The sequence below is a fragment of the Telopea speciosissima genome, chromosome 5, assembly GCF_018873765.1.
Source record: "Telopea speciosissima isolate NSW1024214 ecotype Mountain lineage chromosome 5, Tspe_v1, whole genome shotgun sequence".
NCBI classification, from domain to species: domain Eukaryota; kingdom Viridiplantae; phylum Streptophyta; class Magnoliopsida; order Proteales; family Proteaceae; genus Telopea; species Telopea speciosissima.
The window spans coordinates 16,553,402-16,580,418 of NC_057920.1; the positions used below are offsets into that span (position 1 = coordinate 16,553,402).

The window sequence follows — 27,017 nt, forward strand, 5'->3', positions numbered from 1 at the left end:
TACCTTGGCATTCCTCATATATCTGAAAAGTTAAGAAAGGCTCACTGCTCTGGTTTGATTCACAGAGTCAGTTATAAACTCCAATCGTGGAAATCAAAGTACCTCTCATTTGCAAGTAAAACTGTGCTTATTCAATCTACTTTGTCAACCATGCCTCTGCATGATATGTCTTGTGTTTCAGACGTCTACAGGCAACTCTAAAGGAGTTAGATGACACTAATAGAAAATTTTTCTAGGCTAAGGAGGAGGGAAACCGCTATCCCTACTATTAGCTGGCAATCCATTTGCCAACCCGAGAGTTGTGGTGGCCTTACTTTGAAACTCTCAGAGCCAATGAATCAAGCCCTTCTAATCAAGAAAGCTTGGGAACTCCTAACACCAGAAAGTTCACTTTGGGAAAGAATTATGAAGAGCAAATACTTCCCAAACGCAGATGTCCTCCATGCAAAAATCCCCACAATGCTTCATTGGGCTGCCAACTACTTAGGGAATATATTAATTATAAAAAATGTCAATAGAGATTGATTGTATAATTATTAAGAGTTAAGACCCTTTTGTTTAATTACAGGGAGGGAGCGTGCTAGTGTGGCATTGGCACCACCGCAACCACGTACGTAATCAACCCTTCATTTGAATTGGAGATTGACTCTGTACTCAGTCTGTAGTCTGTAGTCTCAAGCCGTGGACGGCCCAAAAATTAAAAAAAGAGAGAGAGAGGAGCGTGGCTTTGACTCCGCTGTCCGCACGGAAGAGTTGAATATTTGAATCAGAGGAAGCATCGATGGAAGACTCCGCCATGGTTTCCTCTTCCAACTCCATTAGTCAATTCTTTCATCAAAGGTGTGAACTTTCACGCGACATTTTCTCTCTCTTTCTCTTCCTTTTCAAACTAATTTATAAACTCTATATTAGTATTCCCATCTATCTATTCTAAATTCATCTCTATTCTTCGAGTCTCAGAGGAAATTCCAATCCATGGCTTCTACTTGTTCTTTTACCTGTAAACTTCCCCTTATTCTTCTGTTGTTGTTTGTATTGATCTTCGCATCTGGTTTGCAGAGTTGCTATGGCCAACAAACCTTCGGCTTTGATGTTCATCATAGGTACTCCGATCCCATCAGACAAATTTTCCCACTCGACAACTTTCCGGAGAAAGGAACTTTTGATTACTATAAAGCCTTAACTCATCGTGACCATATTATTCGTGGCCGTCGACTTGGTAGCACCAGTACCCAAGATCCGATTCTCACTTTTGAAGGTGGAAATACCACTTATAGCGTGGCCGATTCGGGATAGTATGTCTCTCTGCCTTCTTAAATCTTAATCCCCTTTTCTTCGTTTTTTTTGTTTTGTTCAAAGTTTCCCTTTTTATTCTTCATTTTTGTACAGAATTAAGAGAGTAGTAATTGTCTTATTTCAGTTTGCATTACGCCAATGTCTCTTTGGGGACACCGAGTCTCTCATTTTTTGTGGCTCTTGACACGGGAAGTGATGTATTTTGGGTTCCCTGTGATTGCGTTAGCTGCGCCCATTCCTGGGAACTTAGTAACGGAACTGTAAGTTGCCTAACTTCGTTGGTATCTATTGAAATCTGGATTTTTCCTTGGAAAATGTTGTCTTTGTTTCGTTTGGTATAAGAAGGGATAACAGCTGAACAGGGCATCTGTTTTGTTTTCCTTTTGGACTGTGATTTGTTCAGAATTACAACTGAAGATGGCATTTATATCAATATATTGGGGAATGGGCTTGAGTTTTATTTGAATCCAACTGTTTAGAAATTAGAATTCGATAGAACAGATAGAAAACAACATTTTATTCCCTACATATTAGTTGGTTTTTGAGTTTGTAATCCATGGAGAGGGTGATTATCGTCCATATTTAGCTACAGCTAGCTGTAAAGACATGGTAAGATTCTGATGCATAATATGGTTGATTGTAGACTTTATCTGGGAGACAAACTAATGGTTTTTCACATGTCTTATTCTTTAGAATCAACAAAATGAATTATACAGAAACAATTATGTAGAATGAGGGACATTATGTGTAGAAGTATCAAAATACAGATGGTGGTTTAAATCTGAGTTGCCAAAAAGAAATGTTGTTCTAGACTTCTAGTCTACATCGGTTTTTTTGTAAGTTCAGGGAATTGCTAATCTAGTGATTTTTTTCTAGATGAAGTGTGGTATCATAAGATATAGGTACAAGAATTTGATTGTTGTCAACAACCATGTCTGCCGGTGGAAAAATGGTTAATTTTTCACTAAGTGTTCAGTAGAATCTTGATTTGATTATATTTCTGATGCCTGTAGTATTTAAAATTTGCACTTCTTGATAGAAGTGCTTTCTTATGGTTTCCATAATAAACTCATGTTGTAACAGGTAGTAGATCTAAACATTTACAGTCCTAGTGCATCATCGACAAGCAAAACAGTCCCCTGTAACAGCAGTATGTGTGAACTACAAGACCAATGCAATTTACTGGGAAGCAGCTCATGTCCTTATGAAGTTGCCTATGTTTCTGCCCTTACTTCAACTTCTGGATATCTTGTTGAGGATGTTTTGCACTTGACAACAGATTATAGTAATCCACAAGCTGTTGATGCACGCATTACATTTGGGTACATCATTGTCCACATTTTTTTCAGAGTTCTATCAAAATCTTGAGCTGATATCATAAATATTTGGATAAAAGTTCTTGTTTTGCCTTCATCTCTTGCTTCTGTAGCATTAAGCATGTTTTAGTAGGGGGAGGGGTCTGAGGCACCTTGTCTGATCTGATCATATTTCATTGTTTGAGCAGCTGTGGTAAGGTTCAGACCGGTTCTTTTTTGACAACTGCTGCCCCGAATGGTCTATTTGGGCTTGGTATGGATAAAGTATCTGTCCCTAGCGTTTTATCAAGTTCAGGCCTTACTGCAAATTCTTTCTCCATGTGCTTTGGAAGTGATGGGATTGGAAGAATCAACTTTGGTGACAAAGGTAGCTCTGACCAAGCAGAAACTCCATTCAATACTATGACATCGAAGTGAGTGGTCATTCCCATTTTTTGCTAATGGCATTTCATATTTCTGGCTTATGTAATAGTTTTAACCAAAATGGGATGATTGTTATGATGATATTTTCTTCTTGGTATTTGTATCACAGCCCAACATATAATATCAGTGTAACTCAAATAACGGTGGGGACAAATGTCACGGATGTTAGTTTTACTGCAATTTTTGACTCCGGTACCTCATACACATACTTAAAAGATCCAGCCTATACGAGTATTGCTGAGAGTGTAAGTATTTTGGGTAGTATTCAAATTCATTATTGGGTTTAAACTCTAGTACTAATGGTGAAAGTTTTGCCCCATTGCAGTTTAATGCACAAGTCAAAGACAAACGTCGGTCATATGATCCAAACAGTCCTTTTGATTATTGTTATGACCCAAGGTTATTTATCTGAAATCTTAGCTGATATGTATTTATTTTCATCTTGGATGCCTAAATCCTGACTCCTTTGAAAATATGCAGTTCAACTTCTGAAAACATTACGGTTCCTCCACTGAATCTAACCATGGGAGGTGGAAGCCAGTATCTTGTTTATGATCCCATAGTTTATGTCAGCGATTCGGTAATAATTTACAGTTTCTATTACAGCAGTCTCTTCTCCTGCTTCTATTTCAAACATATTCATTACTGTTGAATTGATGTTGCAGAATTCAAGTACGATTTCATATTATTGCTTGGCTCTTACCAAGAGTACTGACTTGAATATCATTGGACGTAAGTGTTGTTTTTTCTTGTCCTTATCCTTAAATTTTTGTTTTTTTTTTTTTTTTGGGGGGGGGGGGGCGTTGGAGGGGGATTCTCCTTGCAGATAATGCCAACATTTTTCTTGGTATGATCTTTTTCGATGCTCAAATTTAATGAGACTTTGGTAATTGGTGTTTATGCTCCTTCATACTCTCCCTCTCGGGGGGGGGTTGTGCAAGCGCATCAATGGGTGTGTATTTGTGTGTGTGTGTGTGTGTGTGTGTGTGTGTGTGTGAGAGAGAGAGAGAGAGAGAGAGAGAGAGAGAGAGTTTTAACTTCTATTGACATGGAAAGCACCGTAGCCGAAGTATCTCCTGAAAACCAAAATGTTAATCTTTTTTGTCAATTCACAACTGTAAAACTGTAAATGAAATCATTTCACCTGTCATTTTTCAACCATTGGGCAGTGTGGGGTCAAAGTGAGTTTGTTTATAGGGGCTTTGAGAGCGTATAGTGTTGTACAATTGTACCATTAACATTATACAAAGACTAGTCCAGAAACCAGTCAAATTAGTGGCTCTTTGGTGTAAGTGAACAGGGAAGGTTTGAGACCTCCAGTCTTTTGAATAGTATATTTTCACACACACAGACATATGTTACAGAACAACCATTTTCAGGGTCACTGGTTTGATAAGGCAAAGCCTGGATATTGCCTAGTTGGCAACTTGCTAAACAAGGCCAAAATGCTTTGAGTATCTTGTGTAGGTCTTGACCACACTTTTTAGGACTTCTTAGGAGTTTTGAGTTTCCAAAAGGTGATGGAAAGTCCAGAAGTGGTCTTTTTTGAGTGCTCGCATAGGTGCCAGTGCAAACTGCAAACAACCAGGTCTCATTGGGTAACCTGTGGCTTAGGCATTTAGACACCACAATTTCTTTTTTACAGTCACAACTCACGATTTCAACTTATATCGATGAAGCTCTACCTATGACTCTTTGTGGAGCCAAGTTAATAGACATCTATGTACTGTATGAAAATCTACTTCTCCGGGTTGTCCATGGTTCTTTATTGTGAACTGCATTGCTGTGTTTTTTCTTTTTTTTGCCCTTTCTTTCTTTCTCCTTGCACAAAACCACTTATCCTATTGTAAGTTGTCTATTTTGTTTTCAGAGTGTTTGTTCAGGGTGTTTGCCATTATTCTTTTAGGGGAAGGGTTTCCCATGCCAATAGTGTGAGTGTGTGTGTGTGTGTGTGTGTGGGGTGGGGGGGGGGGGGGCAGGGGCAGGGGATCTCCTATCCTACCCCAATCACTGCATGCGAAATAGTTTCGTCCAATAGGGGGTCCATGTGGTCAGGGAGGAAGAGAGTGCCAGTGCAGGACCCACATGGCCAGGATGTGAGAGGGCATAGGAAAACATCCCCACGCTGTTGGTGTGGGGGTCTTTTCATTCGTTAATGATTCTGTATTTGGTTGTTTACGCGTGTGACTGGTTGAATACAGTTTTTTCTGGATCTGATACCATCAATTTATCATTTGCATTTATGTTGGGTGATTATTGCTTACAAAACAATTTGGTTTTGTGCAGAGAACTTCATGACTGAATACCTTATTGTATTTGATCGTGAAAAATCAGTGTTGGGATGGAAACAATCTAATTGTGAGTATCATTTCATAGTTACATGTATTTTAACCTCATATGCTTAGTCAAGAAGGGTTAAATTTAAGCTGATAGAGTTTCCCTGTTTGTCATTTCATCCAGGTTATGATACCAAATATTACAGTACTACAACAACAACACAAACCAATTCTACTGTTGTGCCTCCTGCCACTGCTGCGGACCCTCCACAATCTGGAGTGAAAAGTGGGAGTGATTCTTCTTCAGCGGCATCATCAGCATCAATTGGATGGCCCCCACTTTTGAATCCCCGCAACTGCTGTTTCTTGATATCTCTTCTTGCATTATTCGCTCTTATCTGATTATTCTTTTTTCAGCCTAATAAGGAAGTTAGTTTAGTCAGGAGCAACCCTTGTATATATATATATTCATAGATTTTCAGTAAGGCCCAGCTTTACCTGGGAATGGGGGGGGGGGGGGGGGAGAGTGGGGGTGGCACAGTCTTCCTTCTGAATATTGTCATTGGATTATTTTTATACGATTGGTTGTACACATAGAGCAATAATCATCCCAGAGGGGGAAGCAGTGCTCAGTATTGTATTATTGTTTTTGAACCTTTTGATAATTTGATTTGTGTATGTTCATTATTTTGTTATTTTATTCAGTGTTAAGGGCTTGAGGCTTTTTACCTTTATTTGTGTACTTAGAACATGTAACCTGTTTTTTGATTGCCACTTATTACATTCCAAAAAGTTCTTTTAAGTGAGGGTAAAGGAAGGTTTTTAAAATTAATTGAAACTGACTTCGGTGATCATCAGACTGGTCATGCTAAAAAGGGTGTACCTAATGCACGAGGCTCCTGCTATTTAGTTATTGTAAGGTCTGAGGAGGGAAAGATGTATGCAGCCTTGCCCCCGCTTCGTGGAGAAGCTGTTTAGATGATCATGGGACTAGTCTGTAAGTTTTGGGTGACCAAGAGGCATCCGAAGTTTGGCATTGCATTAGTTGGACTATTTATTATCTAGTGGATGGGTTGTCAATGGATGGCATGTAAGCCAACCGGCAACCGAACAGACGGATAAACCTTGGTCAGACCGGATATATTTGGGTTGTCTTATGGGCTTGTGTATCTGAGGTTCCTAAAAGAGAACAAAAAGGTGGACCAACTGAATTTATCGGTTTGGAATCCTTACTGCATCTAGGACCAGAAGTTTATAACCTTGCTTCGCTTCAGCTTTGTTGGATTCTCATTGTTCAAGTGTCTAGCAAAAAATTCTGAAAACCAACAAATTGAAGTGGATCTGCATTTTGGACAGTTTTCCTGCACCTACGGTGATCTCATTCAGTGTGGAGCGGAAGAGGGTATTTTGGGAACATACTAAAACCCTATAGAGATTTGTGAACCCTAGGATGGTGGGTCATCCGTCCTCTATGGATGGACAAAAACTTTCTCAAAAAAATAATGTATGTAAAAAGGAGGAGCAGCTTATAAAAAATAGCTACATTTTAGGAAGTAATTGACAATTGAAATAACAAAAAAAATATATCTTTTAGGGTAAATTACACACCAACCCCTGGTTTCAAACGAAACTCAGATCACCCCTTGGTTTTTGAAAAAACTCAAATCGCCCCCTGGTTTAGATCCCAATATAACAAATTAGTCCCTACCGTTAGTTTTATGTTGTTAAGTGATGATGTCAGCCAGTTAAATAAATTTAAATTTCTAAACTACCCTTGACACCAAACATAGATTTTGAAGGATAGTATTGTAAATTTAATTCTAATGTTTTAGTACAAGGGTAAAATAGTCCTTTCACATCAATAACTAACAGTAGACTAACACCGTTACTATAGAAGGGGTGATTTGAGTTTTTTCAAAGACCAAGGGGTGATCTGAGTTTCGCTCGAAAACTAGGGGGTGATGTGTAATTTACCCTATCTTTTATCATATCTTTCTACTAAAATATAAGCAATTTGATGGAGAATTAAGTAAAATGTAACTACCGTATTAAGTTTTTAAGTTACATAAAACAAAACTTTTTATTTTTTTGAAAAATAAGGCTTTATGTTTTTTGGGTAAACACTTTTATGATGTTTGTGCATGGTCGCTTTGTATTGTTGGGAAGGGGTTATAGAGTTGGATGAGCATGAAAGTTAAGTTACAAAAGTTGTCTTATGAACTTATAAAATAAATATCAGAAAGAGATCGCTATTTGGTCGCATGGTCTCTATACCATCGGGGAGCATGCTTGGATATCTATCCAGGGGCAGGGGTGTCATTTCATGGTGCCTTGTGAGAGAGCGTAAGAGGCACCACCAAGCAGGATCTTTTTCTCAATAAATATTCAATAGACTAGGGAATTTTAAACGGCAAACAAGTGACTCAACCTATTTGTAAATCGTAAGAAAAATTTGTAAACTCGGGAAATTAGTAATTTTTTATTTGGGACAATTACATGGCAATCCCCTGAGGTTTGCCCTAAATATAGTGCAACCCCCTATGTTTCTAAAGTATAGACTCCGACCCCCTGAGTTTTGGGTACTTGTTACACTCAGCCCCACTTCATTAGAGCATTCCCATTAGTTGTTGACGTGTTGGTCATTGATGCCTTAAAATGACAAATATACCCTTAATGGTGTGTGAGCTTACCATTTTGCCCATAGGACAACTCGAACTTCACATCCCCTTCCCTTGCTACTCGAATTATTTGCGGGTTTAGGGTTCTGGTGATCTACTGAGGCCATCTTCAACTCCATCCCCTGTTACTCGAATCATTCGCTGGTTAAGGAAGATGGGGTTTATGGTTCTTGCTGTGGCGATCTGCTGAGGTCATCTTCAACTCCATACCTTGCTACTCGAACCATTCGCGGGATTAGGAAGAAGGGTTCAGGGTTCTTGTTGCGGCGATCTACTGAGGCCATCATCGATGACCTACGATGACGAGGGAGGTAATAATTTTCAATCAAATTAGAATTTAGGGTTCGAATGTGAGATAATATGGTTCAGAGCTATAAGTTTTTCCAATCTGTAAGAGATTTTAGGGTTTGAAGCTGCAATTTTTGTAAATCAAATGAGATTTTAGGGTTTGAAATGATATTTTAAGATTCAAATATGAGATTCAACGTTATTAAAATGCTAGTTGATTTGTATATTGATCTTAGGGTTCGAGAAGAGAGGGATAACTGAGATGTGGGAGAGAAGAGAGAGATAATGGCAGGTGAAGAAGGGCATATCTGTGCGGCAGAGTTCCAAGAGTTGCAAGTCTTGTGCTTGCGGAGACGAGAATAGTTTCAGTGGTTCGGTTGCAGCTCGCGGGGAAGAAGGATGACAACGGTCAAGACGATTCGAATGGGTTCTTTTAGTAAGGGTTAGAATAGGGTTAAATAAATAAAGGGTAAAATTGTCATTTAAATTTTATGCTTAACACCATCCACTTAAAGGTGTTGGGTGTATATTTTAGAAACACAGGGGGTCACCATGTAATTTTCCCTTTTTATTCTTATAGGGATTTTCTTATTAACACCCCTTCAAAGTGTCAAATAATTTATTATCTTACTTTTTTTGCCATTTTAGTATAATATACATTTTTTTTCCAATAAGAATAAATATCGTCATTTCACATTCATACTCAAAGAATGTGTATAACAATGACCTTTTTTGATCTACCAAAAAATATGACAATTTTTGACAATGACATAATGATATATCATTTTAAAACTCTTTCATACCCTTAGTTTATAAAACTTTTGAGAATAAGAAAATGTGCAATTAAACGGTGTCAAATTCTAAATATACCTGGAGAGGTGTTGTCCAAACACTCCCATTTTTATAGGATTAAATTTTCTTTCACCTAGGGTGAAAGGAGATTATAATATTCTCATTGATAGTGATGTGATGTTATGATTTAACTCTCATCCCCCTTTGTTTATAGTCCAAAAAATACCGTTCTCCAATAAAATCAAACGATCATACAAGGGTTGAAGAAGAGATCATCATAGGTGGAGATAAACTAGAACCATTTTTATATGTATATGCATATATATACAAATAAGGGGAAATATCACCCCCCCCTCCCCTCTAAGTTTTCTTAATATCAATCTAATACCCAATTTTTGAAAAATAATAAGTGATTAATTATGTTAAAACAGCATATGAAAAGATGATATTACCCTCATCTCTAACCTCAATTCTTTCTTCTTCTTTCAGAAGCCACGGTAACCACCACGGCTGTATCCACCGCCGCCGCCGCCATCACGGCTGTATCCACTCTACCCATGTATCTTGACCCATCAGCTAAGGAGTCATTAGTGTGCCACCTACCTCCGGCAGCACCAATGTTTCCTGTACTCTTTTCTATAATCTATTCTCCTTACTATTTCATAAAATCTGGTCTCTCAATTGGACCTGTGACCTCTCAGATCCGATCAATTGATGGAGAAGCACCCCAGTGGCCCAAATCACAATTCCCCATTCACATGAGCCACCACCCCTCTCCTCTCAGAGAAAATGAAAGAGAAGGGAAGAAGAAAATAAACTCACAAAACAGAAGAGAACAAACACAACCCAAATCAAAACCAGGTTACACCACCAAATACTAATCTTCATCTTCATTCTGATAATCAGTATTTGCTTGTACAAACTCATTCAATCAAGTACACCAAACTGTCACTTCATGCATTTATAAAAAATCAAAGCAGTCATCACTGCCAAAAACAGAGAAAAAAAGAAAGAGATTTTTTTCCTTAACAGTAGTAGAAGAGGATAAGCCATCAATTTATTCAGTTATGTTCATGAATAAATGGGTTAGTAATGAATCTAAAAATCGAAGTATTACCAGTCCCAGAAGAGAATCTTCCATGAAGCAAAGAATTAACAAAAAAAGAATCAGTTGGAATCAGGCCCTTCATTTCTTCCAAGCATAAACTAGCAATGAAAACCCAGATGGACTCTGCAACTCGCTCTCCTCTGTACTGTCCCATTCCAACACAGAAGAACTGCAACCAGACGAAGCTAAAGACATCGAAGATGACGACGAGCTCCTCGTCTTCAACAGACTCTTCTTCATCTTCTTTCACTCGAACCCATTCATCCCAAACCCACACAGCTGTTGTTGCTGTTGCGGCAACATTACCATCTCATCCTCCATTTTCTCGAACCTGAACATGAACACAGCATGCCCATTCTCAGCACCATCGAACATCCAATTGTAAACGTCCCAAGACACCTGAATAGGGACCCCATCCACTTCAATCCTCTCATTTCCTTTGAACTTCCACTTTAATCGCTTCACCTGCAAAACCCTCTTCCTATCGATGCTGAAACAAAGTCTGGGTTCATCCCCTGAATCCACTCTGCAATCATTGGAGATATCTCTGGTCTTACCCCCCCAAATCTCGCTTTCCTAGTGTAATACTTGTTTCCCACAACATGCTCCCTCCTCAGAATCAAAACCTGGGATCTTGCTGGCTTTGTTGCTCTGGTTCTGCTGTAAGCTTCGTTACAGGAGTCACCCACAACAAGAGTCATCTCGCCGTCGATAGAATCTAGACTGGGATTTTGGGCCTGAATTAAATTTGACTTTGGTGAGATCCCAGAAGATTTCAACCTTCCTTGTTGGCTATTGAGATTGAATCTCTCAGAACCACGTTTGTGCCAGAAGAGAAAGGGCTTGATGTAGAGGCGGAACGAGGATAGATCCTCGTCATGATCGTCGAAGCTGAAGACGATATGGAGAGCTCTGCCGACGATGTTACGACACCAGGTGAGAGCGAAGACGCCCTGGTCGGTTTGGTAGATGCAGGTGTTGGACAAGTGTGTGTCCATCAAACCCGGTTCGGTTCGGTTCAACCCGATTCACCTTTGTATTGAACATTTATACATTTTAGTTTAATATTATCACATGCGATATAAACTTTTTGAGCATTATGTGTCCGTAAGTTATACTTAAAATGGTAGGCACGACTTAGGTTTGGGCTGGGCACCCTTATCATATGGTCGTCACATTGGGTATGCCTAGACATGTGATGTCAGGGTACGAATGCGAGTGCTCACATGTTTGATATGTGCATTGGCGAAGAATCTACTTTGTCGATTCCCTCATGTATTCATCGCCGGATGTAGGAAGGGATAGACATGTGTCACCGACACCCGCACTGAGGGAACCTGTCGCTGCAAAGTGTGATCGCATTCTTTGGTTCATCAATGGCGAGACTCAAGCGAGTCAAAGCCGGTGTTCGGGAATGCGTGAACACTTTGTAAGTGAAGAAGTTATCCAACACGGTCACCACTTGCCCGATTGGGGAACACCAAGATAGAGACTATCTGTGCATGGTCTGGATTAGAATCGGATCCGATCCGTTTTGGAAATGGTTTTGCAAAATTTATTTTACATAAAATGATACATTATTTATAGTTATTTCAAATAAAGTGTTTTATCGAGTTTTGTGGGACCCGATCAAATGCACAGACGCTCTTATATGGACATGTACTATGGATTGGGGTTTGGCAGTACATTTGTACATGCCCTAGATTCCATAATGATGGTGTTGATTAATGGGGGGGTTGTATATGATAAATTGTTATCATATAGGGAGTTATTTGAAATTTGCTAATTTAATTGGCTCTTTATTTAATTAATGGATTTGGTGCTAATTGTAATTATCCATTAATAATTAAATAAAGAATCTAATTAATACTTTCCCTATTAGATTTTGCTTCTTCACCTGTGTAGCACTTTGAGTTTAAACAGAACTGCCAGACTAAGAGAGAGAGAGTCAGACTCTCACTAGGGCTCTATTAAATCTATCTAGGATTTAATTAAACCCTATTATTATAAATAGGGAACCATAAAATGCAGAAGAGAGAGCTCTCCACGTTTTTGGAGTAGACACTCTCTCTCCTACATTTTTGGTTTCTCTCTCTCCCTCTTGTGATCTCTCTTCTTCTTCTTGCTTCTCTCACCTGTGTTTGAGAGTTAGGGTTTGTGAAACCCTAGATTTGTGTTGAGGAGTTTGAGGGCATCTAGGACTGGCGTGTAGAACCTTGGTAGCACCATTGGAGGTTCAGATTTGTTTGCTTGGAGCGCTCGCTGGAGGAAGAACCACTGTCTATTGGAGGAGCAACACTTGAGGCTCACCAAGTTAGCAGTTCTTCATTAATTCCTTCAATTTATTGATTATTAATATTTATGGGATGCGAAAGAAACTCGAATCGACCTTTTTCGCTGCGCATTCGAGTTAGGGATGGATCCCCCTTGCCATGTGATGGACTAGGGATGAGTTTCTTCGTCCCTACTGTGATAATAAATTTTATGGGACACATGAGGGAAGGAGAAACCCTAACAGGGATGCACCAGGGTTCCCATGGGCAACCATGGGAAGCCCTAAAATTAAAATGGGGCACCCATGGGACACCATGGGCTAACCCAGGGCGTGCAAAACCCTAAGGATAAATATCTTGGTCTCCCTAGGGAACCATGGTTTGATCCTTGGATCGTTGTTTGGCCAACAGTGTAGTATCAGAGCCACCTTTCCCACCCATGAATATTAGATAATTAATAGTTTAATATAATTATCATGAGTGGGATGCAAGTTGGCACATGGGTGGTTAGAATATGGTTGTTGTAACAACCTTCCTATGTGCACATGGGTAGTTACAAGGTTGTTAGTGTAACAACCTACCCATGTGATGATGGATTTGGTTTATTTTATTTATTCCAATTATTGAAGCATGTATCCAATTAGATTGTGATTACTAATTTTTAATTTTAAAATTTTTTAATCATATTCTATATATGGGGGGGAGCGCACGTTGCCAAGCCTCTGTGCACACCCTCCCCCATGAACCTACCCTTGTGCGCATCCCATTGAGGGCTGCTGCTTGCAGGCTGCGGGCCTACAGGCTGCTGTCTGTGGGATTTAGCCTACAGGCAGCAGGCCTGCGGCCTACAGCCCAAGGCTGCTATCCGTGGGCCTTGTGCCTATGGGCTGCGCAGGGAATGCCTGCAGCCTGTGCATGTGGGCTGCATGCACCCCCCCTTGTTTTCCCTCCAGTTTAACAATAAAAATTAAAAAAAAAAAAAAACAATATTTTTTCAAAACAGAATTTTATTATTTTGTTTTGTTTTGGGGAGGATGATGATGGGTGAAGAGATTCCCTCTTTACCCACTTGCAATTAAAATGCGATTTTAATTTTATGGGCTTGGATACATGTTATCACATGCGATGTGGTGGTTTAATAATTGAAGGAATCCATGTTTTAATTTTGGGTTTACTTGCTTTAATGCCCATGCATGGAATTATATTATGATGTGATTATGGGAATGGCATTCTAATAAATGGATGAATTGTTTATGTATGTGATATATGGGGTTATGGGTGGATGTGATGCTTCTCTCTCTTTCTCTCTCTCCCCCTATCTTTTTTATAAACAAATGTACTTCACCCCATGGGCAACCCAAATGGTGGGTTGGTTTCTCCATGCGGAGTTTCTTTATTATTATGGAAAGGAAAGTGTATAAAATCTTTTCTAGGTTTCCATTGTAATTTTAGAGGAGTTAGGACTCCCAGGGCATGTTGATGGTGATCCACATGTGGTGCTCAAAGCTTATAGAGATGCAAGTCACCTACTTTGAAGACGTAATCGGCGAGAGGAGATGATCGAGGCGTGGTGTCACGCCCCATCCCGAACAGGGATAAAATACATTATAAGGGTGACTAGGACAACGCTTGTCATCCTATTAAGCTGCCGGATCACGACACGGTGTCCCACGCACGATCATAACTAATATTAAAATAATATAATATCAAGTGCGGAAGGAAAATATTACATTCCAAATGATCGGTAGTTTTGCGGAAGCGTATAAAATCAATAATTACAAGATGATCAAAGCCTAGATGATAAATATGTAGTTAATCCATTTTCATTACCATCTAATAATGATTAACAAGGGTATAAGATAAATGTTTTTACATGGGCCTCGCCTAAAATAAACAAAAGGGGAACAAGTCCCAAGAATTCTCACGGCCGTAGGCGCAATCGTCACAAGGACACCCGTTGCCATGTTCCTCTAACACGCTTCCGGCTCCTCCGTACTGCATCATAATCTAAAAATTGTGTACACGAGGGGTTAGCTCTCACCTGAGCCAGCTGAGGGGATGGGGATGCACAAACACACAATTCACATAGTCAATGATGCATGCATATGTTAAGTAAATTTTCCACCTAACATCACAACTAAGTCGAGGTATATGCTCTTTGTGACAACTCGGGAGACACTTGTGGGTCACTTAACTTATCGCCACAATGAAACCTCAATTGTCACGTGGGACCTACGCCGATCGAAGCCTCCAAGACCACTCGGTGGCGGACCCCGATAACCAATACTACCATGATGGCCTCTCCCACCTCCACAGAATCCGGTGTGCGATTACCCAACACCTAAACCCCTGTTGGTAAGGGTCGTAGCATAAGGGTGTGAAATCCTAGCCACAATATACTACATGCGGTCCTATCGTCCGAGAGGTAATCCGGCGCATCAACTTTTCATCCGGTTTAGTGCCCGGTTACCAAGACGACACGGCATCTGATTCAACATGACATTCAACATAATTTCTTCATAAATATATATATTATCAGGGGTTTCAGCACTGCACCCACGAAGAGACCCATCAAAGTAAAGCATCTCCAATTAACATCATAACATTCATATATAAAAGTATGCAATATGCGCAGCATGCTTAATAATTTATAATGATGACATAATATACAATGCAATAATAATATCAAGCCCAAACAACCAAACCCACTCACTATTTGTGTTATGTCCCGATGTTATGAGTTGTCGCGCAATCAAGTAACACGTCACAAGATGAAAACTTTAAACCTAAATAAAGAGTGCAAACAGGATTAATTAAGTAAAGGGACGGATCCCCAAAAGGTCTCCCATTAATCATTTAAGTATAAGGTTTCGAAGTGAAGTGGTTGCGGTGTGGTTTCATGCCCAAAGTGCAACCACATGTAAATCCTAGGAAACCGGGGCCCGGAGACGGTTTTAGTCAAGGTCGGATGCGAGATGTGGTTTTGGAAACCGAATCGAGTGTAAATCCTAGGAAACCGGGCCCGGGACAGTTTAGTCAAGGTCGGATGCGGATGTGGTTTTAAAACTCGAATCAGTGTAATCGACCTTCACGGGGCCTTCTCGGAAAGGTAATTGCGGGGTGATTTCTTGCAGTGCGAAACCACATGTAAATCCTAGCTAACCAGGGGCTTAGGATAGTTTTAGTCAAGGTCGGATGCAGATGTGGTTTTGAAAGCGAATCCAGTGTAAAACCACATACTGCAGAGCGAAAATTGAAGGGTTTCTCACTAGGGATTCATTTTCCAAGGGGTTTAAAGGTAGGGAGGCTTCAAGAAAGCTTCCTCCTAGGTCCATTAGGGTTCTAAGACCTCATTAGGTCCATGTAATCCCATGGATTTAAGAGAAAACAAAGAGAACCTAAATTAAGACATAATAGGGTAGAAACCTTAAATTTCTTAAATGGAAAGAGATTACTTAGGCTTAGGGCTTGTAATGGAGTGAAATAACTCCACCATAGTCTAGGTTTAGAGGTTCCATCGATTCCTTAGGTTCCAAGAGAACCCTAGGTCGAATTTCTCCCATTTCCCAAACCCCAAAACCCAAAATAGAAGAAAAGAGATGGGATTGAATGGCTTACCCACCCCGAGGTAGAAGGCTCCATGTTGAGGCTCCAAGAAATGATCTCCAAACCTCCAACCAAGATTCTCCACCCTTCTTCCTCCTTTTCTCCTTCCTTCTTTCTTCTTTCCTTCTTTCTTCTTTCTTCTTTCTCCTTTCTCTCCTCTTTCTCTCTTCCACGATTTAGGCTAGATGGGAGAAGAAATGAAAATGAATCCTTCTCCCCCCCTTTGTCTTATTTATAGAAAATGGGCTTGGGTCCTTTAAGTTAAATGGGTCAAAGTAAATGGGTGGATCCAGATAAAGGGTCAGGCCAAAGGGTAGTTTAGTTAAATGGGTCACCCAAGTTAAATGGGTACTCTAAGTAGATGGGTCAATGGTCAATGGGCCTCTTACTAAAGGGCCTCCACGGGTTTCAATAGAAAGACCCACTGGGATGGGTCCATCCCTAGGGATTATAAGCCCATCCCGCTCCCTTAAATAAGTGGGACCCACAGGATATTCCCACTCACTAAAATGCCCGGCTGGCCAATTTGACCCCTCTGGGGCTAAAACTAAAACTCGAACTTACTTTTCCTTGTCGTTTGTCCCCGTGACCCAATGTTTCCTCCCCAGTAACCCGCTGTGGTCATATAGTAGGTTTGCCATAGGACACATTGACACAGTCAGGAAAAAAAAAATATGATGATCGGGTACGTGGCATCCATGGCATGATAAATGCACCCAAAGTTATTAGTTTTATTTTTATTGGGAGGTTTTTTAATTGCTTCTAAAAAAAATGCCGCCATCCCATAATCATTTTTAATTAATGTTGATTAACTATATTATTTAAATCTATCCATGTATGTGAGAGTTAATTAATCCCTCTTTATTCACAATAAATGTATGATATGGACTAGTCTTAATCGGTAGACATGTCCATGGCCTCCTATTGAAGATAAATGTAGAAAGTGTGTGACATGACCCCGCATAAGCCGACAGGACATTGCCAGGACCTCTGTCACACATTTATCTATATTTACCTTTATCTAGATACGTTAGGGTATGGATAGTGAGAGGGCACTGCGACAGTGGGCCATCTTTCATGATTCCATGATTCTAACTAATGCAATAGGTAAGTACATGACTTAGGTGTATGTCAGCCGATAGGATCTGGACATGACACCCAAGTGGCCGAAAATATTGGAAGCCCATGAGGCGGATAGCTTAGTCCACACTACCATGGTGTGTATAATGACTCCCGACAGGATAAGTTATGCATGTAAGGGTTGTAAGTATCCAATTCATCTTTTGGGTTATGAGGGAAACCTAAATCATGAAAGACCATTGATGTGTGTGTGCTCAATTTATTATTTTCAATGGTCATTAATTAACATGTGGTTATTTACTTGTGCATGTGTAGATTAATATACGATGGCTGCCGTTAATTCCAACCTGTTAACACTCATTAGTGAATACAAACTTAATGGTACAAACTATGTTGATTGGTACCGGAGCATGAAGTTGCTCCTGACTGCTGAAGGACTGTACACAGTTCTAGATGAACAAGTTCCTCCTCAACTCGACCTGAACGATTTTGAGGCAAATGAAGAGATGCAAGAGTTCCTCAAGAGGGATTCCAAGGCATCACTCTATATCCTAGGATCGTTGGAAAAGTCAGTTGTAGACTCAGTCAAGGATATACGCACTGCTGGGGGTAAAATGGATAAACTTGCTGAATTGTTCAACAGGCAGTTGACACACGCACATTCTGATGCGGTGAGTCAAATCCATAACTCCAAGATGTCCCAGGGGACTCCAGTGATGGATCATGTAATAAAAATGATCAATTTATTTGAAAAATTGGAATCCATGGGGATTGATTTCAGCCTACGATACAAGACTGATGTGATCTTAGCGTCACTCACTTCTGCCTACGCACCTTTTAGGATGTCCTACAAGATGTCCGAGAAGGAGATGGAGCTCACCGAGCTTGCTAATGCACTGGTAGAGACTGAAGCGTCCTTGAAAAAGGATAAGGCTGAGGTCAATGCAACTGAGGCAAAGCCTTCTTCAAATGGGAAGAAGAAGAAAAAGGGAAGTAAGGGCAAGACCCTGAACGCCAAGGGTGGGAAGTCTAGCAATAAAGGCAAAGGCAAGTGCTTCTATTGCAAGAAGGAGGGTCACTGGAAAAGAAACTGTCGTGCTTACCTGGCAACTTTGAAAGACAAGAAGCCGGATGAAACAGAGGCTGCTAAAGAAGGTACATGTGATGTTCACGTTCTTTATGAGTCTAATTTGTCTTTTGAACCGACCAATTCTTGGTTGGTGGATAGTGGATCCACTGTTCTCATTTGCAATGATTTGCAGGGGTTTAAGGAGACAAGGAACCTGGAAAGAAATGAAGTGCGTCTTCGGATAGGCACTGGAGCTGAGACCATGGCATTGGCTGTGGGAACTTTTATTTTAAATTTTAGTTCTGCTAGTTTAGTTTTAAATGATTGCTATTATGTACCCTCTTTCAAGAGGAAGATAATTTCAGTTTCAAAACTTGTTTTGGACGGATATAGTTTTTTCTCTAATTCTAAATTGATTATTCGTTTTAATAATTCCTTTGTGGCATCCGGATATATGCAAAGTGGTTTGTATTTTCTAGATTGCCCTATTAGAACGAATGTTGTTTTAAATGTTGATTTGAAACGGAAAGCAGCTCCAGTGAACTCAACATATCTGTGGCATCTAAGATTGGGTCACATAAATGTGGACCGAATCAGTAGATTGGTGAGGGATGGGCCCTTAGAGAGTCTGAGGGTGGAACCACTCCCCACCTGTGAGTCATGCCTTCAGGGCAAAATGACCAAGAAACCCTTTAGCAATAAAGGTGCTAGAGCCATAGATCTGTTGGAGTTGATACACACTGACGTGTGTGGACCCATAAACATACAAGCAAGATATGGGTATGAGTACTTTATCATGTTCACCGATGATTACTCTAGATATGGTTACATATACTTGATGCGTAGGAAATCGAAAGCCTTTAATAAATTCAAAGAATTCCAAGCCGAGGTCGAAAGACAGCTCGATAAACGCATCAAGTCCTTACGATCAGATCGTGGAGGGGAGTATCTATCGGATGAGTTTAAAGAACATCTCATATCCCAAGGGAAAGTTAATCAGCTAACTAATCCAGGCACACCACAACAAAATGGTGTATCCGAACGACGCAATCGGACCCTATTGGATATGGTCAGGGCGATGCTCACTTATAGTGAGCTGCCTCTTTCTTTCTGGGGGTACACTTTAGAGACGGCGATATATATTTTGAATAGGGTTCCATCTAAGTCTGTAGCCAAGACACCCTTTGAGTTGTGGAAGGGGCGAAAGCCCAGTATTCAACACCTTAGGGTATGGGGTTGCATAGCACATGTGCGAAAGCAACAGACAGACAAGTTGGAATCCAGGACTTCGCGATGCTATTTCTTAGGCTACCCCAAAGGCACGATAGGCTATTATTTCTATGACACAGTTAACCAAAAGGTCATTGTGAGTAAACATGTCACATTTTTGGAGGAAGAAATGATGACCCAGAGGTCCGAACCAGTAGTCATAAAAGAGCTATCAGATGGCTCAGAAACGTCACTTTCAGAAGTGAGACCAACTGACATACCCGCTGAAATACCAACACCTGAGGAACCTCGACGCAGTGGGAGGACTATTAGACCACCCACCAGGCTAACTCTTCTAACCGAAGAGGAAACTGTGGAAGAGTTCCACATGGTATCGGTTGAATCGGATGATGATCCAATGACATACTTTGAGGCTCTAAAGGATGTTGATGCCACTAGGTGGCTGGAGGCAATGCGCTCTAAAATTGATTCGATGCATTCCAATAAGGTCTGGACTCTAGTCGATCCACCACTTGGCGTCAAGCCAATTGGATACAAATAGATCTTCAAAAGGAAGAAGGGCGTAAATGGAAAGGTCGAAAGATTCAAAGCAAGACTGGTAGCTAAGGGCTATACCCAGAAAGAGGGTATAGACTATGAGGAAACCTTTTCACCAGTAGCGATGATGAAATCCATCAGGATTTTATTGGCTATCAAGACACACTTTGATTATGAGATCGGCGAGATGGATGTGCGATTGCATTTCTAAATGGGTTCCTTCAAGAGGAAATCTACATGGAACAGCCAGAGGGGTTCTCTTCCTTGGAGGAAGAAAGAAAGGTGTGCAAATTGCAGAGGTCCATTTATGGGCTGAAGCAGGCTTCCAGGAGCTGGAACATCAGGTTTGATCAATCAATCAAATCGTTTGGTTTTAATCAAAACATGGATGAACCATGCGTTTACAAGAAGATCAGTGGGAGGGCAGTATGTTTTCTTGTTTTATACGTAGATGACATATTGCTTATTGGTAACGATGTAGGTTTTCTTTCATTAGTAAAACAGTGGTTATCCACAACGTTTTCGATGAAAGACCTTGGTGAAGCTAGCTATATCCTTGGGATCAAACTCATAAGAGATCACCAGAAAAGGATGCTAGGCTTGTCACAGGCTACCTATATAGACAAAGTCCTGGCCAAATTTAGTATGGAGAACTCCAAGAGGGGAAGTGTTCCCTTCAGGCATGGAGTCAGTCTTTTCAGATCTCAATGTCCTCAGTCTCAGACGGACATTGAAGAGATGAAGAGGATTCCCTATGCCTCAGCAGTAGGAAGTCTAATGTACGCTATGTTACGTACGAGGTCGGACATTTGCTATACAGTAGGTATTGTGAGTCGTTACGAGTCTAATGAGTGGAGGTGCCATTGTATAGAGGAGTACAAAATAGAAATCTACAGCAGATCCCTATTTTTATGAACACCTTGCATCATGTGATGCGGCTAATAAGGTGTTTGGGTTAGGAAGTTCCTAACATTTCTGGAGCCCATTCCCCTGTTATGTGACAACAGAGGGGTCATTACACAAGCTAAGGAGCCTAGGGATCATCAGAGGAACAAACACGTGCAGCGAAAATATCACCTCATCAGAGAGATTATCCAGCAGGGTGACGTGAGTATCTCCAAAGTGGACACAACTGAAAATGTGTCTGATGCCATGACAAAGGGTTTGTCACCAGGTGTGTTTGAGAAACACATGGAGGGCATGGGTTTAAAATGTATGGGGAATTGGTTTTAATGTACAACTAGGAGATTGTTGGACAAGTGTGTGTCCATCAAACCCGGTTCGGTCCGGTTCAACCCGGTTCACCTTTGTATTGAACATTTATACATTTTAGTTTAATATTGTCACATGCGATATAAAATTTTTGAGCATTATATGTCCGTAAGTTATACTTAAAATGGTAGTCATGACTAGGGTTTGGGCTGGGCACCCTTATCATATGGTCGTCGCATTGGGTATGCCTAGACATGTGATGTCAGGGTACGAATGCGAGTGCTCACATGTTTGATGTGTGCATTGGCGAAGAATCTACTTTGTCAATTCCCTCATGTATTACTGCCAGAAGTAGGAACGGATAGACATGTGTCACCGGCACCACATACTGAGGGAACCTGTCCTTGCAAAGTGTGATCGCATTCTTTGGTTCATCAATGGCGAGACTCAAGCGAGTCAAAGTCGGTGTTCTGGGAATGCGTGAACACTTTGTGAGTGAAGGAGTTATCCAACACGGTCACCACTGCCCGATTGGGGAACACCAAGATAGAGACTGTCTGTGCATGGTCGGATTAGAATCTGGATCCAGAACCGTTTTGAAAATGGTTTTGCAAAATTTATTTTACATAAAATGATACATTATTTATAGTTATTTCAAATAAAGTGTTTTATCGAGTTTTGCGGGACCCGATCAAATGCACAGACGCTCTTATATGGACATGTACTATGGATTGGGGTTTGACAGTACATTTGTACATGCCCTAGATTCCATAATGATGGTGTTGATTAGTGGGGGGGTTGTATATGATAAATTGTTATCATATAGGGAGTTATTTGGAATTTGCTAATTTAATTGGCTCTTTATTTAATTAATGGAATTGGTGCTAATTGTAATTATCCATTAATAATTAAATAAAGAATCTAATTAATACTTTTCCTATTAGATTTTGCTTCTTCACCTGTGTAGCACTTTGAGTTTAAACAGAACTGCCAGACTAAGAGAGAGAGAGTCAGACTCTCACTAGGGCTCTATTAAATCTATCTAGGATTTAATTAAACCCTATTATTATAAATAGGGAACCATAAAATGCAGAAGAGAGAGCTCTCCACGTTTTTGGAGCAGACACTCTCTCTCCTACTTTTTTGGTTTCTCTCTCTCCCTCTTGTGATCTCTCTTCTTCTTGCTTGCTTCTCTCACTTGTGTTTGAGAGTTAGGGTTTGTGAAACCCTAGATCTGTGTTGAGGAGTTTGAGGGCATCTGGGACTGGCGTGTAGAACTTTGGTAGCACCATTGGAGGTTCAGATTTGTTTGCTTGGAGCGCTCGCTGGAGAAAGAACCACTGTCTATTGGAGGAGCAACACTTGAGGCTCACCAGGTTAGCAGTTCTTCATTAATTCCTTCAGTTTATTGATTATTAATATTTATGGGATGCGAAAGAAACTCGAATCGACCTTTTCCGCTGCGCATTCGAGTTAGGGATGGATCCCCTTTGCCATGTGATGGACTAGGGATGAGTTTCTTCATCCCTACTGTGATAATAAATTTTAAGGGACACATGAGGGAAGGAGAAACCCTAACAGGGATGCACCAAGGTTCCCATGGGCGACCATGGGAAGCCCTAAAAATTAAAATGGGGCACCTATGGGACACCATGGGCTAACCCAGGGCGTGCAAAACCCTAAGGATAAGTATCTTGGTCTCCCTAGGGAACCATGGTTTGATCCCTGGACCATTGTTTGGCCAACAGCAGGTGGTGAGATTGGTGCTGCCGGAAGAAGAAGAGGAGGAAAATGGGAGAAGGGGACGCAAAAGGAAAAGTAGGGGAGGGCAAAATTGGAATAAAATTATATTATGGGTATTTTGGGGTTTTAAAAATTTTGAACATGCCATATCATCATTTAATGACGTTTTTTAACGGTTAGGCTACAGTTGATAGAATCTTGAGAAAGTAAGGGAGGGCATTATCATTTTTCAAAAATTGGGTATTGGATTGATATTAAGGAAACTTAGAGGGGAGGGGGATGATATTTCCCTTACAAATAAGCAAGTTGGGTTGTGTTCAACCCTAAGTCCCTAACCTAAGGGTGTCAAAATCATAGTTAGTGAAACGGGAATGGCAAAAAATTGGAGTTTAATGGTATGGGTTTTAAACGGTAAAAGTTACAAACAGACAGTAACATAAAATGGTCAAAAAAGCAGAGTACGATAAAAAATGGAAAACAGACAGCACAACTTTTAAATGTTTATATTTCAAAAAAATGGAACCAATAAAAGGGCACTATTCTCATTAAAATTGATGAATTTTTATTTGAAATACATGCTTCTTATGTTCAAAACAATTGTAACATCCAAAATTAACTTTAGAAACCCTTTTTCATTAGATGCATCAATTTGTAGCTCAATTTCCGGGTTCGTGCATTGACCTTGAGTTGAAGGTGATATCATGAGAAACATTGCCCTTCGAGTCATCTTTACGTCGGTGAAAGAATTAAGTTGATTAGAGGCCGGGAGAGAGAGAGATATGGTCAATTAAGTAAACCATTGTTTAACAAGTCCAAGGTCTAAAAATACACTAAAAAATTGTAAAACGGAAATGCTTGTCATTTGTCGTTTTTCCCCGTATGTTAGGGAAACATACGACAAAACGTGTTTAAAACGGTAGGAAATGGGAATGCGTGTTTGCTAGCAGAGGTCAAAATCAAATTGAAATCATTTATCAAAATCGAATAGAACAATTTAAATCAAAACCATAAAACCGTTTAATAAATGGTTCATTTTTTTTGTTTGACAAATGAGACTGTTTAGTTAAATGGTTTAAATTGAATCAAACCATTTAGAATCAATTAATATATACATTGTAAGTAAAGTCATTAATAACAACTATGACCTTATAATTAGTAAAAGCATATAAACAATTATAACTTTACAATTATTAAAAGAAAACATACAATAATAAACAATAAACAATTCAATGTTAATTTTACATCCATTTCAATAAAAAATTAAAAGGTAAAGAAACCATTTGAATAAAAAAGAAGAAATGTTTCTTGTGCAGGAGTGTATTGCCCGGATTTTAATTCTCACCAATTCTTAAAAGTGTGCAGTGCGGCAGTGCTAGGTGGAGATGTCGACACCTGATAGCTCGGACATCCAACGGTCCGAGCTCAACATAAGTCAATGAGCTCGGACCATTGGATGTCCAAGCTGCCACGTGTCGACATCTCCACCCCAAACTGCCGCATTGCACAGTTTTAGGGAATTGGAGAGGATTTTTTTTCCGTATTGCCCACGCTAAGACACAAGGGATGAAATGATCGCCCCCCCCCCCCCCATGAAAGGCGAAAATGACTGTCTGATTGATGCTTTCGTGTGTGCTCCCATTGGCCTGCGCATTTGTAAGGGTCATGTTCTCCATAGGAAACACTTTACCAATAAAAAATTACAAAAAAAAAAACTAATAAAACCGTTTAGTTAAACAGTTTGGCTTATGTTAGATTGAATACAAGCAAGCTTATCGATTAAACCCCAAAAAAAAAAATTTCCAATGTTGTAACTTCGATTTGATGCTGTATTAGGGCATTGCACGAAACTCTTCTGATTTTCCAGTGAAAAATGAGATACCCAATTAGGTATCCAGCCTTGAAGTGAGAATAATAAAGAACTTCTCAGAGAGGTTTCTCTCAGTGAAAGAGTCCACATTGGGGCTAAATTGAGCTCTAGTTTTATTAAAATTTATGCTCTGACTTGAATACCTGCAATAAGTCTCCAGGATATTATTGAAGCTTTAGCCTCGAAACAGGTGGCTATTCCAAAAATAATAAGTCATCTTCCCATGTGAGAAATCTTTTTCTCCCCCCTCTACAAATCTTGATGCTCTGAATTCTCTGATGTTCTAAGACTACTGCGAGATGTAAAGATAGAACTTCAGCAAAAAATAAAAATAGATAAGAAGAAAGAGGTTCACCTTGTCGAAGACCCCTTGATGGTTTGTAAAAGGGCAAGGGAGAAACATTTAATAGGATGACAAACTAGGGGGTTCAAACACAAAACATCACTCAATTAATCTAGGTTGGACTGAAGCCTTAAATAGAGAGAGCCTATCTCAAAATATTCCATTCCAGACGGTTGTAGGCTTTGTTCATATCCAACTGGACTGACATGAAACCATTATGGCCTTTTCTACTTTGCTTGATCTTATGGAGAAGTTCATGACATAAAAGAACATTATCTTGTATATATTTTAAGAAATTAAATGATTCAAAAGGGCCGCAGTCTATTAACAATGATATTCCAGACATGACCTTATACAAAAAAATGCATAGACTAATATGTCTATATTCCCAAATAGATGTTCGATAATCCACCTTTGGAACTAAAGCAATGAATGTTTGATTCAACTTCAAATTAAAAGTGTTTGATCTGAAAAAGCTTTGGACTGTAGAAATAACATTAAGTCCGACAATGTGTCATACCTTATGGTAGAAAATCCTTAAATATCCGTCTTGGCCTTGCGACTTGGATGTAGGCATACTATTCAAAAGGGTTTTAATAACCTCCATTTTCCGTGAGATGTTGCCAACCTCAATTTTGTCCCATATTTTCAACTTGTGCTGCAAAGAAATAAGCTTGTTGTGGAGACCAAGGTAAAAGTTTTTCTGTAGATAGTATGATGGCTTTATGATCCGAAGAGGCAACAACCTAGTGGGTGACACTGGCGTTAGGGAACCTTTCAAACCGTTCATATGAAGACGGAGATCGATCAAGCTTTGCTTCAATCCTTCAATTTATAAATTGACAAATATCCCAAACGACGAAAATACATGAAGATTCAGATTACCAAGTTTATTGGGAAGGGATAAATCACCAGATTAACTTGGCAGGATAAAACACCATATTGACAAGGATTGGATGAAGCACAGATTAATTGGGGCAGGATAAAGTACCGGAATGACTGAGAATGGAAGAAGAATGACGAATTGTTGGCAGCAGTGGTACGATACCAGATATATAACAAAAAATTGCGGTAACAAGATCTTGATGAACACTTAAAATTACAAATCAACACTGAGAAGAATATGGTATCTAGAACGCACTAGAGGCACGTCGTTCCTTCAAAGTAATGTTGCAAAAGAACACGGACACTGATTGATTTCATCAATTTCATGGCAAAAACCCTTGCTTTAGGAAGAAAAAGACCCTTTCTCTCTTTCTCAAAAAAGAATATTATGTTGACAAAATTGTAGTGCAAATTAAGGTTTGCAAATTAAGGTTTGAACCAAACTTCTCTTAAATAGAAAAGCCTACTTAGTTGATTACAATCTAACAATCAAGATCATGCCAAGTGGCGTGATCCTAAAGGGTAATCTTTTAAGTTATCTTTAGTTGCATAAAAAGACATCTCTATAAAAGACGTAACCTGAAAATCCTTTGTGGTAGATGTTTTCATTACATTTTCTCCTCTATACTATCAACATCTACAATGTAACCTCATAAGTATGAAATCAAATAATTGGCCAAAATCAATGTACATCGTATAATTAATTGTGGGTGTTAGGACCAAGGATCAGCCGAAAATATTTGAAATTCCTTTCAAATAATAATATTAATATAATATTACTGAGATCCCAGTTTTCGATCAATCATTATCCAATAATTCACATACTCGAATGTTCATCCTATTGGAGAGCGGAAACCTTATTGAGGAATACTCCCATTCACGCATATACATCATACATCGAACATTCAGTATGTAGTTAGTTCTATCAATAGATATAACCATTGGATCATCACGATTGCATTGAATATAAATGAAACAGTAAGTGTTTCTCAGGT

General features: G+C 39.7%; 1 protein-coding gene and 1 pseudogene across 2 annotated transcripts; one reads left to right on the forward strand and one right to left on the reverse strand.

The window, feature by feature from the left end:
• The first annotated feature begins 947 nt into the window (after positions 1 to 947).
• Positions 948 to 5,753, forward strand: LOC122662044 (aspartyl protease family protein 1-like). 2 transcript variants are annotated; one of them, XM_043857596.1, is made up of 10 exons: positions 948 to 1,295; positions 1,421 to 1,556; positions 2,380 to 2,618; positions 2,801 to 3,025; positions 3,145 to 3,280; positions 3,361 to 3,434; positions 3,516 to 3,615; positions 3,701 to 3,767; positions 5,322 to 5,393; positions 5,496 to 5,753. In XM_043857596.1, exons 1-10 carry the CDS (start codon positions 976 to 978, stop codon positions 5,711 to 5,713), a joined length of 1,587 nt encoding a protein of 528 aa, XP_043713531.1. In that variant the 5' UTR covers positions 948 to 975; the 3' UTR covers positions 5,714 to 5,753. The 2 variants fall into 2 exon arrangements, with proteins under 2 accessions (XP_043713531.1, XP_043713532.1); XM_043857597.1 differs by having other exon boundaries at positions 3,516 to 3,606.
• Positions 5,754 to 10,151: 4,398 nt separating this feature from the next.
• Positions 10,152 to 25,744, reverse strand: LOC122662828 (annotated as a pseudogene).
• Positions 25,745 to 27,017: the final 1,273 nt, after the last annotated feature.